The 13,739-nt window shown below is 47.6% G+C and overlaps 1 protein-coding gene across 2 annotated transcripts in view; it reads left to right on the top strand.

Annotated features, from left to right (window-relative positions):
• Window positions 1-533: 533 nt before the first annotated feature.
• The window catches only part of SLCO3A1 (solute carrier organic anion transporter family member 3A1), a gene marked incomplete at both ends in the record, with an annotated part of 317,248 nt that continues 304,042 nt past the window's right edge, over window positions 534-13,739 (top strand). For both annotated transcript variants that reach the window (XM_082839253.1, XM_082839252.1), the window contains one exon: window positions 534-713. In XM_082839253.1, coding sequence (XP_082695379.1) covers window positions 534-713 — 180 coding nt within the window. The remainder of the gene's footprint in view (window positions 714-13,739) is intronic.

Below are 13,739 nucleotides of genomic sequence, written 5' to 3'. Positions count from 1 at the left end.
ACGCTTCCAGCCTCGGCCAAGGGGCAGAGCTTGGCGCCCCAGGCCGGTACCCTCGCACCTGCCCCGGGGCACACGGGCGGCGAGGAGCGGCGCGGCGGGGACGCGCAGCGGCGATCGAGGCCCGGGCCTCGCGGTAGAAGAAGGGGAGGCGAGGGCAGGCGCGGCCCGCGGGCGACGGGAACTGGGCGAGGGCAGCGGCGGGCAGCCGCCGGCGGCGAGGCGGCGGCGGGCGGCGCGAGGAGCCCCTGTGATTGGCACAGCCCTAGCCGGAGGAGGAGGCGAGGGGAGGGCGGAGGAGGAGGAGAAGGAGGAGGAAGGGGGCGAGCGCGGCGGCGGCGGCGGCGGCTGCGAGGAGCCGTGCCTTCCACCTTTCTAGCCCCGGCAGGACGGGGGTGGCCGCCGCGGGCCCGGGGCGGGGACAGCACGCAGCCTCGCCGCGCGCACCTCCGCCCGGCAGCGGCCCGGACACCCGGGGCAAGCGGGAAAGCGGCGGCGGCGGCGGCGGCGGCGGCGGCGGCAGCGGCGGGGGAAGGATGCAGGGGAAGAAGCCGGGCGGCTCGTCGGGCGGCGGCCGGAGCGGCGAGCTGCAGGGGGACGAGGCGCAGAGAAACAAGAAGAAGAAAAAGAAGGTGTCCTGCTTCTCCAACATCAAGATCTTCCTCGTGTCCGAGTGCGCCCTGATGCTGGCGCAGGGCACGGTGGGCGCCTACCTGGTGAGTCCCCGTGCCAACTCCACCGCGGGGCCCCTTCCCCAGCGCGGCTCCTGGGTGTTCAGCTGACAGGAGGAGGGGGCAGCCCGGGCGCCGGGGGCAGGCGGGCATGACCTCCGCCCGGCGTGGAGGTTGGCTAGTGGTGCAGAGGCGGCCGCCGGGGGAGCTGCCGGCCCGGGCTGCTGAGCGAACCGGGAGCCGGCGGGACCGCTGATGCCCGCAGCTGCTCGCGCGGCGGGCGGGGGCTGGGGGGCGGGGACCCGGGTTGGAGAGGCAGCGGGCAGGTGGGCGTGAAACTATCCCTCTCCCGCCAAAGCACAGCCAGAGGGTAAGTTCAGGAGCGCCCCTGCAGAGGAAAGCATCGCGGTTTTCAGGTGACCGGCACATGGAAAGAAAAGCCCGTTAGCCTCTTGCGTCCTCGACTCTGCATTCCATCCTCCGGGAGAACAAATCCATTATGCATCATTTTCTCCGGTAGCTTTCTCCATCCACCAATTACGGAGGGATTTAACAGTTTAGAGTAAAATGCGCCCAAGTGTGTCCCTGATACGAGCCGGGGCTGCAGGGGGAATATTCCCACTCCGTATTCGTTAGCCATCTCTCAGCGTCTGGGATAAAGTTACAATACCTGGAGAGCAGCTGTGAGTTTGTGTAGTTTTTGCTACCCACTCTTAGACCTCAATTCCCCACCGTGGTCTCTCGTTCCCAAGGGGGTATTGCATCATTGTGCACAAGGTACATCGATTTCATTTGCTTTCTGAAGGGGGATTTTAATGTTCAAATGGTTAGGGGTGCATAACATACCAGAGGAGACAGCTTGTAATGACTCAGCAGTCAAATACCTACTATACCCGCTGTCTCCTGCCCCGCGCAGGTGGTCCCAACTTGGGTTTAAGAGAATGCACTTCCAGACCCAAGTACGGTCCTGACTAAGCAGGATTTTTCAGAGTGTATAGTGTTAAGACATTACTTGGCTACTGACCTGAAACTGAAATCAAATGTCATAGATTTTGAGTGTTAGTGAGCAAGTTTGATGGAGATAAAATTGGACAAGGTTTTGGCTGTTGGAGAACTACATCCTGAGATAGAACCATGCTCTTTCCGATGGTACCATTAATCCCTTCTTCCTGGCCTTGGGGTGCAGTTAATGAGGGCCAGTCGCTGGGTGCCCTGTACCATTCATAAACAGCCTCCTAAGAATTAGGACTTGCTGTCAGGGGGAAGTACAACCAGGCTTGGTCTCTTGGTGTGGGATAAAGTCAGTTATGTGGTTACAAGAGAGGGATGTTCAAATTCAGCTCGGTTCCTGGGGTGACAGGCTCACAGGGTTTCTGAAAACCAAATGCATTTTCTTTGCTCCTTGTCAGGTGAGAGGCATTTAAATCCCTGTTACTGGCTGCATCCATGACATGCATGCTGCCGGTGAATCCTGTAGCCAAAAGCACATTTTCATTTCTGTTTAGATTTTTGTTTTATAAAATGCACTCGTAGTTCGAGTACTTAGTTGCAGACAGTACCTGTGGCCTTCGGAGTTTTGGAATTAGGGGATGACCGAGTCTTGTGGGGGCGGGTGTCATTGTATCAGAGTGTCCTTGGAGGGAATTTGACCATTAAAATATTAAAATAGAGACATGTATTACTAAGATGCAAATGCACAGTAATAAAAATACATGTAGGTCTGTACTGTAGCATATGCAAAGTATGTGGTACCTAACCGGGGCTGTGTTCATCAACAGCTACCTCCAGTTTTTAACAGTTTTTGCCTCAAACCAATTTTGTTCAATAGAGTGGATTATTCATGTTCTGTATAATAGTATCTAATGTTGGCAAAAATTGAATTTCTTGAAGTATACAGAGTGTTATGGGTTTTGGAATTTGTGGACACAGATTTGGAAGATCACCATTTACAAATAAAAGGTTTTACATCTTAAAAAAACCAAACAAACGCCATCAGGACTTTTCACACCATGAATGATAAGGCGTGGGCTCGGTTTTAGCTTGCAATGATTTAAGGATTTTGGAAAGAAAGGAATCTGGGCTTCGATCAGATGAGTGGCCGAAGCCCCTTTAGAAAGTTAAGAAGTAGAGGGCTGGTGGATGTTACAGGCAGGGCTGGCCCCAGGAGATAGGAAGTGGACTCTGATCCCAGAATGGCTGAGTGGCAGGCAGAGGAGGAATTGAGTCCACCTGGTGGGGATCTCCCGGCATTTCCCGCCTGGGCTAATGGAGAGCCTGGTTTGAGGGGTAGGGTAACTGGAGTCAACAGGTGACTGGCAGAAAGCAGATGGAGGCCTAGGAGAGGACGGGCTTAGGAAATTGAATGCATTGTTATTACTTAGAGTGGAGGCATCAGGTGCTCAGGTCTCTGCCTTACTCCGCTGCTCTTGGCTCTCCACTGCCGTCTGAACCTCATGAAACTAGTTTGCTTGTCAGGGTTGACTGAAGCAGCTTGCCATGGGTTTTGCTCTTTTGGGCCGCTTGGGAATTTTCTCTTCATCTTTTATTTGGGAGGTAGAATTAAAAGTTTGTTGCTTCTTCAGTGATGTGAGACTTCTTTATGGCTAATTTGAGAATGAAACATTGCAGGATGTTCCCAGGAAAGGCAACTTTCTCCATTCATGGTGGCTTTCTTAGGAAACCTGAGAACCTGTGTTTGTAGGCCATCACACACACAAGGTCCATGTGCAAGGTGTGTTATATGGGATCTTTACACTGGCAATCAGCCTGCCCCTCTGAGGAAGCATTTTCAGATACCTGATGAAGGGCACACCTTGGGGCCCTGCCAACACTGCTTACTTTCAGGGAGAGAAGGGAGATTGCAAATTCTCTGCCTATGACATTACTTCCTATTTGAGTCCCAAGTCCCCGTAGTAGCTACCTTATTATTTCGTCTTTCCAGGTGCCATTGTTTTAATATTAGGAGGCTTCATTTCATTGCTCCGTTTTCTTTCTGAAAAGACAGATTACCTAGTGTCTTCGCTGACACTGGTATAAGCTGCCCAACTGCAGACCTGAATTAGAAGTTGCCTGTGATTTGAGAAGCAACTTTGAAAAGCTGGACTGTGTGTGTGTGTGTGTGTGTGTGTGTGTGTGTGTGTGTGTGTGTGTGTGTGTCTGTTTTCCCTCAAGAAGCCACCCAAACTCAAGGTAGATCTATATAGGAGATAGCCACCAATTGTTAAGCTAGGCAGGGGTCCGGCAACTTTTGGCCTGGGTGCTGGGGTCTCCTGGGGAAATACAGAAGGACTTTGATCCTGATGCCTAAACTCGATGATGATGATGATAATATAGATAAGGTGACCTGGGTGCAACCTGGGCCAGCTGTGGATTCTGAAATCTCTTACCCTTGCCAGTGTTTTAACTGGAAATCATGCTTCAGATAAGACAATAGTCACAGACAACAGTCACAGGGATGGTCTCTTGTAGTCACTTAAACTGCCTGACTGGCTAGGAAATATTTTTTTTTCTGCCTAAGAAGAGGGACCAGGACTTCCCTGGTGGTCCAGTGGGTGGGTAAGACTCCACGCTCCCAGTGCAGGGGGCCCAGGTTCGAAACCTCGTCAGGGAACTAGATCCCACATGCCTGCTGCAACTAAGAGTTCACATGCCGCAACTAAGAGCCCACATGCTGCAACTAAAACATGCCACAACGAAGATCCCGTGTGCTGCAATGAAGACCCAGTGCAGCCAAACTAAATAAATAAATATTAAAAAAATAATAAGAGAGACCCATTCAGTTTGATCGTCACTGTGTGCAGAAGAGAGAATGCAATTTAATTTTCCTCTACTCGGATCGTTGCTTCTGGTGGCTCCAGTCTGCGCTGACCTACTTGCAAGGATGTAACACCTGCTTAAGTCTTGGGCTGTTTGGAGAAGGCACAGGGCATATGGGAACTGCACAGAGAGAAAGTTGTTTTGTGTGCACTTGGTGTTTGGGGGAGACCCACTGAGATATTCCAGGCCATTCACTGAGGGTAGCCCTTCCTATAGAGGTTTGTGTGTGTTCTCAAATGAGTGAGGACTGGAGGTGATAAGGATGTGTGCAGGAAATTAAGCCCTCGGGCACCTCTGCGCTGTTGTGGAAGAGGCTCAATTGCAAACACATTTGAATTTCCTCAGGATGAAAACTTAAAAAGGTCAGTTTAGTCTCTGGGTGGGGCACACAGGAGGTTCTTATGAACCAGGAATGGGCATGTCCCTATCTTTTTTTTTTTTGCAGATTGTTATTAAAATAAAGTTTATTTTTTTATTGAAGTATAGTTGATTTACTATTTATTAAAATAAATAGTTTATTTTTTATTGAAGTATAGTTTATTGAAGTATAGTCTAGCTTTTATAGTTATTAAAATAGTTTATTTAATTTTTTTTTATTTATTTATTTTTGGCTGTGTTGGGTCTTCGTTTCTGTATGAGGGCTTTCTCTAGTTGTGGCAAGTGGGGGCCACTCTTCATCGCAGTGTGCAGGCCTCTCACTATTGTGGCCTCTCTTGCTGTGGAGCATAGGCTCCAGACGCGCAGGCTCAGTAGTTGTGGCTCATGGGCCCAGTTGCTGTGCGGCATATGGGATCTTCCCGGACCAGGGCTCGAACCCGTGTCCGCTGCATCGGCAGGCAGACTCTCAACCACTGCGCCACCAGGGAAGCCCTAAAATAGTTTATTTTTAACTGAAGTATAGTTTCAGGTATACAGCATAGTGATTCAGTTATACATATATATGTTATATATACATATATATTTTTTCAGATTTTTTCCCTTATAGGTATTACAAAATATTGAGTATAGTTGACTGTGCTGTACAGTAGTCCTTGTTGTTTATCTATTTTTTATACAGCAGTGTGTATGTTAATCCCAACTTCCTAATTTATCCCCACCCCACCCCATTTCCCTTTGGTAACTTGTTTTCCATGTCTTTGAGACTCTGTTTTGTATAAGTTCATTTGTATCTTTTTTTTTTTTAAGAGTCCAAGTATAATCGATATTATATGGTATTTGTCTTTGACTTCCTTCACTCTATTTAGAGTTATGTAAAAATGAAGTCTGAGGTTTTGGTGACAATGTAAGGAAACGAATGACTGACTGTCAACAAGGTTCCATCTCACTGCTTTATAGTCACTCTGTTTCTAGGCTTGAGAACATTCAGTGGGCTTGCACTTAATGGCTGAGGTGAAACAGCTGGATTTGTTCCTTTTCTGTTTTTTTCCTAAAGAAGCATCATTTTGAAGATTTTTTTTGTTTTTCTTTTGCATATCTAACCCAGAAGCAGACAGCTGAGAGACATTTTTAAAGTCCTTGTCAAATTAGTATGATGACTCAGGCAACTGTATTTTCTTTAATCAAATTATTTTACACACTTATAGTTACTCAAAGTGACAAATTCCCTGCCATTTGCATAATTACTATATAGCCCCAGGTAGGAAGAAATAAAATTACCCTGATTTTTTTTTTCTTACAGCTTAGTTGAAAATGTTTAGCTAATAATCATTTAGGGAAAAAAATTGTTTCTGAAAATTCCTTTCAACCAGCTTTGTGTACATACCTCAGTTTCTGTGGAGGTTTCCTCTTGTGTGTTTAGCAGTCAAAGAAATGGAATTAGTTGTGAAGTGAGCAAGGGCTCTTTCCTGAACTGGGTAACTCTCCCCATTTCAAATTTAGATACCTTACAAAAAGGGTGGCCCAGAGGCCTCTCCACAGCGGCCCTGCCTTGCTAATCAACCGCTCAGCATTTAAACTCATCTTCTTGCGGACTGCCTGAATGGTGTTGTTCTCTATGAGGCTGCAGAAGTTTCCTCTAGTTACCAAGGCCACCTGAGCAAGAGGGTCTCTGTGACTTTCTCTTGCGCATCTTATTAAAGCAAGCTTGGGGGTGCTGCCTTGTCCAGGGACCAGGTGCACTTAGTAGACTGGCCAGGCATGAGTAAGTGTAATGTCGCAAAATCGATGAGGATACAGCTGCCTTTCCTATAGAAGTAGGCCTGGGAAAGAGAAAAATATCTGTGAATGTTATTGGCTGGTTGCAGAGAGAGAGCAGAAGTTGGCATTGGTTTCAAGGTCTGTGCCAGGCCTCCTACAGAGGTTGTGGGAGCCACAGGGACTCATGCTGAACTGCCCGTGGTCCTTGGATTCTGGGGGTCAGGGCCCACCAGGTGACTGGGCAGGTGAGTGTGTACGAGGTGCTGAGCCCTTGCTGCGGTGGAGAATTAGACTCTGGACCAGCAGCATTTCTCCAGTACCTTACTTCCAACTTAACAAACACGTTTTTTTTTGGTTTTTTTGCGGTACGCGGGCCTCTCACTGCTGTGGCCTCTCCCGTTGCGGAGCACAGGCTCCGGACGTGCAGGCTCAGCGGCCATGGCTCACGGGCGCAGCCGCTCCGCGGCATGTGGGATCTTCCCAGACCAGGGCACGAACCCGTGTCCCTTTCATCGGCAGGCGGACTCCCAACCACTGCGCCACCAGGGAAGCCCAACAAACAAGTTTAACTTGCACAGATTTAACTGCACACACCACTGAATAACCATGTTCCTGTGAAGTAGAGTCAAAATACTTATCACTTTACTCACCTGTATTTTGTCATACAGGTTCCCTATTATATTCTGTGCATTTGTGTGCATTATCTGTTTACATACTTGTTCTTGTAAAGAGTTACATTCACCAAATATAGTATGTTGTCCTTTTGTGGGGAGGGCGGTTAAGGGACATTCAGTGGTAATTCTGATTATATGGTGGTTCCCATGTAGATTTATTTTATTTAATTTTTTAAACTTAAAAAAATTTTTTTTGGCTGCACCTTGGCGGCATGTGGGATATTAGTTCCCTGACCAGGGATCGAACCCGAGCCCCCTGCAGTGGGAGCGTGCAGTCTTGACCACTGGACCACCAGGAAAGTCCCCCATGTGGATTTAGAACCCAGTCTACAGGTGAAGAATCGTCACCTGTATTTTATTCCCTCTCAGAAATGCCGTTGGTAATTTGTAGGCCAGGACAATAGCACCCTTGTTCTTTTAATTAGTTTTGCTTTCTGTTTCTCTGTCTGCAAAATAGATGATACACAGGAAAAAAGTGAAATCAGTGACTTCGGTTCATAGGATAAGTGAATTGATGTGGTTCTAAGACACTTGTATTTGATATGATCTAAGTGCTTAGGTGTTTATATGAGATGCAGTATTGCTTAATGATTGGAGCTCTAAGTTAATGGTTAAAATTCCCAGGTGGAGAACAGCAAGCACCCATGGCAGCTGTGACTTATTAGATGAGCATCAGAAGACCCAGGATTCATTCCTGTGTCCTCCTCTTGCTGGCTCTGTGAGCTTGGGCTGATTACTTAACCTCTCTGTGCCTTGGTATTTAATTTTAAAACTCATAGTGTTTCTGTGAGGGTTAACTGAGTCGGTATATCTAAAGCACTTTGATACTCACATGTGGTGAGTACTTGATAAATACTAGCTATTATTATTAATAACAATAACATGGTTATACATATTTACATAAGAACTATGTAGCCCCAACCAATGAGAAATAAAATTTCCATCAAGCTTTGGTCTTGGTTTAGTGAATTGTACATTCAAATCGTTTCCTAGTTTGCTGTGCATTTTGTCTGGGAGGTGAAAAGTTTTTAAAAGCAAGAAGTACTAATAAATAAGTTGCTAATTCTGTTTGTTCCCTTGTTATAAATACCGCAATCCATTTCATCTTAGAGGTGTTATAAAAATTACCAGTCACGCGGGAGAGGAGCCCACTCTAGTAATAATTCTGCTGACCATTTACAGTCAGTGGGTACTTTGAGGTGGGTAGAGAAGGGACAGCACACAGACGGCTGGGAGGACAGGTGTGCTGAGGCTTCTCTTTGGGAGGCCCTCAGGATCTTTGCTCTGGTCTGTGGCCACAGGGTGGAGAAGACTGGGTAGGTCTTCTAGGTTTGTAGGCAGCTGAGAGGCAGGGAAGAGAGTGTTGGACGTAGAGTCAGAAAGACCTAGGTTTGAGCCTGGACCTGTTCCTTACGTGCTTCCGATGACTTGACTTACCTGAGCCTCAGTATTCTTATTGGAAAAGTGAGGTTGCTGATAGAGCCTGTCTTATATAGATGGTTGAGAGATTTAAATACAAGGACACGTGAAAGAGTACTGCTCATAGAGTGCAGTGTTCAACAGTTGCTTTAACAATAATGGCATAACCCTGCTGGTTGACCTTGGCACAGCAGACGTCCCTTCCAGGGACCCGAGGATTTGGGGTATTGTGTGTGGCCTGGGCTCTGTTTCCTAAATTGGAGATCTGCTTCTCTGGATGAAAAGTGGCCACTTCAAGGCAGCCTGGGGTGTCAGGAGGGGGCCCGGGAGACATACGTCGTGGACGTATGCTACCCTCCAGGCAGCCTTGTTTAAGATGTGTGACCTCAGAGCTCAGCCCTGGTTGCAGGGAAGGGCTCAGGTCCCGCACAGCACCCACTGCCATCACCTTAGTCCTCTTGCAGTTCTAAGCAGAGCCCAGACGCGCAGTTGTGGGCAGTTCCCTGATCTTGGTCCTTTTTGGTTTCTCAGAAGCAGAGCGAGCTCTCAACACAGTCTTGCTTCCCATTCCGCGGATTCGTCCATCTCGGCTTAGGGCTTGTGAGATTGTTTAGGAGGATACCTTCTGCACGCGCCACTCTCCTCCCATCAGTGATTTTAGAAGCATCTTTCCTTCCCCAGCCTGGTCAGTGCAGTCCTTGGGAAGGATAGGGCATGAACTGGGCCCTTCTCAGTCCATCAAGCTGCAGCGTGTATGTTAGGTGAGTTCTTAGGTTCGCGTTCAAATGCCACAGGCTTCACAAGAGAGAACATGCACACTGAGGACCCCAATGACCAAACCCTGGTGGCTCTGTGTTGACCTCCCTGAGGAAGGAACCTGTCTGCTTCTTAAAGCACTGAACTTTCTGCAGCCACAGCTGTGGAGTGAGCGAGCACGGGGAGCCTTCTTTCTGGGTGTTTCGTGACAACATGTAGAGTGGAAATGGCCCACTGGATGTGGGCAGAATCTCCGCCATTGGCTCTTTATTTCAGTTCTTCTTTGTGGCTGAGTCGAGCCCTTCTGAAAAGGGAAGCCCTTTCTGACGGGCTGTTTAGTTGCTTGTTCTTTAGTGGAAATGATGGTAACCAACCCAGCTATTTCTTAAATGACTGGACATTCCTCTCCAAGCGGGGAAGAGTTGTTTCACTGTCTAAGGAGAGCTGGACATTAGAAATTTTCTGGACTTAAAACGAGAGTCTCATGTGTCCCTTCCAGTCAACACTCGTCAGAAATACTTAAAAGCAAAAGGCAACATAGGATGCTGTAAGCCCTACTGTTTGAAGGCGGGGGGCAGGGGAGAGGTGTGAGCCCACTCTTCCCCTTTGCCTTCATGATTTCCACCATAAATTCCCTGGCAATGGCTCTTTAAGTACCTGCTTCTTCTGGGGATGTCATATCCCACATGGCATCTTAAGTTACCTGGTAACAGAATCGGAGGGTACTGACTATAACGAGGGGGTCTTATTTCCTTAGGGTTGGCTTTGGTTGAAATCTTTGTCGTGAGCCTCAGACTGTGGACTCAGACCCATCCAAGCAGGCGGTGGATGTGACTGTTGCATCACTAGGATGTGGCAGAAGGTCTAAGCTCTAGGCAGTAGTGTGAGTCCATTCAAAAGCCTGGAGTATGCCACTGGCTCTTCTGTCTGTGCATCTGTCTGTCCATCTGTCTATCCATCCACACTCCCTGTGGGGGTTCTGTACTATGTGCAGATTCTAATTTGCCTGGCAGGCTGCCCTTTGGGATGGGTGTCTGGATAACGAACTTGGCTGTGCAGGTAACCCTTGAAACCTCTTCTTGGTAGGTCTAAAGCCTGGCGTGGCTGTCACTTCCTAGCCATCTAAGCTCTGGGCTGTGTAGTGTTAGCAGAAATAGGAAGTTGAGCAGGCTTTCGACAAACAGTCCTGGTGAATGTAATGGAATAATATAGAGTAGAATAGCCAATTCCTTCCTACATCACTGTTCACACGACCACAGGAAGCCGAGGAAGGTAGAAATGAATACTTTCACCTCCATTTCTGCACTTGCAAGGTTGGTGTAGGGTCAAATGGTGTTTTTCAGTTAAAGACTGTTGTAAAATGTTCTTGCAAATGGTTATTGTCTTTCCCTTCTCCTCCACCTTTGGAAAAGGTTTATGTGAAATGGGCAGCCTCCTTCTAATTGTTGGCTTTGCCCCCCTCCCCCTTCTGGCTGCAGTTCTCCCATCCTCAGCTGATTAGAATGAGAAATTACCACCTTGAATAAAAGCAAGTTGAAATTGGAAAGCTGCCCTCTAACTGATTATGTAAGCTTGAAAATACTGTACCTGAAATCTCGTGTTTAAGAATTCCCTTAATGAAGATAAAAATCTCAAAGCAGCATGGACGCACCTGTTTTCATTATGTAAGATTCAATTATTGTGGTGCAACCTGTAAAATAAAGAATAGTGTTGATTAGTTCTTATCTCCGTTGGCTTTTTGGGTCAGAGAATTGTTTGAAGTACACCCACAGAGCCACGTAGAGCTTAACCCCCTGGAAGTTGGCCGCCACTGCTTCAGTACCAGCACCCCCTTCTCTCCAGGGGTGCACAGGCTCAGCCTAGGTCTGTGGTCCCCGCAACTCTCAAGGTTGTAGAGGGCAGGTGTCCGTTAAGGTCGGCTTTAGAGATTGCTCATGCCAGTCAGTGGGACGTCCGGGAAAATTGCTGTTAACCGTGATGGGCTTTATCCTTTGGCCATTTCTTTTCCTGAAGCGCTGCCCTGATGGGACTTGGGATGTCCTTTGTCTCGTCTTGCATAACTGGCATGTGTTTCAACATGGCACATCACACCGTCCTCTTCTCAAAGCCATACGTGTGTGGGGTGCCCAGCACAGCATGCTACATGGTCCATTTCAGATTTCCAGCCTCCTGAATTATAGACAAGGAGCTTATTTTCTGGCCATGGTATACACTGGGGGGAAAGGACTTAAAGAGAATGAGACCCGTTGAAATAGCTATAGAAGAGCTTCAAACAGACCTCTCTTGCAAAAAATTTAGGGCAAGACTCATGATGGATTACGCGGCATGTTTGTTGCCTCCCCAGTGCTGGTAGATACTATGTTTGTTACGAGGCTTAATGTGCTAACAACGGGTTTTTCAGCCAGTCCAAGGGAGGATATCTTTTGGAAACAAAAAGAGATAAATTAGTGCCTTCCCTTTACCTTTGCCAATCCGTGGAGATGCGTATAAATAGATCAAAAAGTCCTGGAGCACTTTTGCTCCAGAGCAAATGGGGAGGTCTGCCTTGCTGCAGCCGGGCTCAGAGTGGCACGTGCAGCCAGCAGCACTTGGGCTAAATCCAAAGGCAGCCCGTGGAACTTGTAAGATGCACAGGTGGGATTGGCCTGCATTGGGACTCCCTTTCTTACGTCTTTCTAAAGATTACATTGTGGAAGCTCTATGCTTGTTGCTTTCATCTTCAGCAAAATCAGGGCACAGAGCTAAGTAACTTACCTAAATGTGCTCCAGAGCTGCCCACATTAGCCAGCAGGTGTGAGCAGGTAAACAGGACGAGTTTCATTTTTGGAAATAATGATTGGAAACATATATAAATTAAAATAATGTTTTGGTGAGTGCTGGGAAAAAAATCACTCACTTCTCTCACTGCCTTTTAAAACATCCCTCCTTTTTTTTTTTTTAATAGATGCAGTGTTTCCTGGTAGGAAACACTATCCTTAATCTAGTGAACAGATAAAAATATATGCATTTATATTTATCTGTCTTAATCTAGTGAACAGATAAAAATATATGTGTTTATATTTATCTGTCGTCTGATAGTTTGAATTTCATTGGGGAATGCTTTTGTTACCTAAAAATAATAGTACCAAGGCAGCACTTAAAAATAACCCCAGGGCTCCTGGCACCCAAGACCATCAGGGAGGTGATTCCATGTGACAAGTGAAACACTTTAGATCCCCCTCCCCTTACAAAAGAAAGCTGAGTGTTCTAGCGTTGAGGTCTGTCGCCTTTGTGGTTGCCTTTCTCTTTGTGCCAGCTGAGCTGTGGGGGTCAGGCTGGTCAGCTCAACTCTGTCGCCTCCTGGTTGCTCATTAACTTTATTCCTGCCTCCGTCTGCTCGCCCCTGACCCCAGCAGTGCCACGCTTCACCAACCCTGGCAGGATGTCACAGCCAGATCTGCGAGACCCCTGTGAGGGTGTGCTTCTGGAAGTCCAAACCCAGACCACTGCTGAGTGGAATTCTATGCCAGGCTTTTGCCACGGGCACTGTTTTTTTGTTTGTTTGTTTGTTTTAGCCGTGCCCCGTGGCATGTGGAATCTTAGTTCCCTGACCAGGGATTGAACCCGTGCTCCCTGCATTGGAAGCGCGGAGTCTTAACCACTGGACCGCCAGTAAAGTCCCCCACAGGCACTGTTAATACCCTTCTTCCAACTCCTCCTTTGCTGGCTTCCCACCATCCTTATTCAGTGGAAAAGGCAGTTGAGCCCTTGCCTCTTACAGGCCCTAACGATCCAATCCCATCCTTCACCACGGACTGCGTGCTAATTCTTGCTGTCCTGGACCAGTTCTGAGCCTATTATATCGTATTTAAGAATGGAAGTGGGGAGAGTTGGCCCTTCCTATTTTTTTAAACCTTTTCCTAGGTGGGGTTCATAGGGCAGTAGGGTCATTCTCGAACATTTTCGGTATCTCTAATGTTAGACCAAAATTGGGTTATATTTTCTTCCTTAGATATATAGAGATGTGACGTGTGTAAAGAGAAGGTGACTTTCACAGCAATCCTTGGGTTGGGAGCTGGACTTGGACCCGGAGGTGGGAAGATAGATGAATGTAAATGTGTTTCTCTGGGTGTTTCTGAAGGAAGAAACTGGGTGTGTTAGTCTGCGGCTGCCATAACAAGTCATCACAAAGTGGGTGGCTTCAAACAACACATTTCTTTTCTCCCAGTCCTGGAGGCCAGAGTCTGAAATCAAGGCGTCGGCAGGACCACACTTCCTCTGAGACTCTGGG

Source organism: Leucopleurus acutus (assembly GCF_964270905.1).
Source record: "Leucopleurus acutus genome assembly, chromosome: 1".
Classification (NCBI taxonomy): Eukaryota; Metazoa; Chordata; class Mammalia; order Artiodactyla; family Delphinidae; genus Leucopleurus; species Leucopleurus acutus.
The sequence above is the reverse complement of the archived record's forward strand: the minus strand, read 5'-3'. Positions and strand labels throughout refer to the sequence as shown.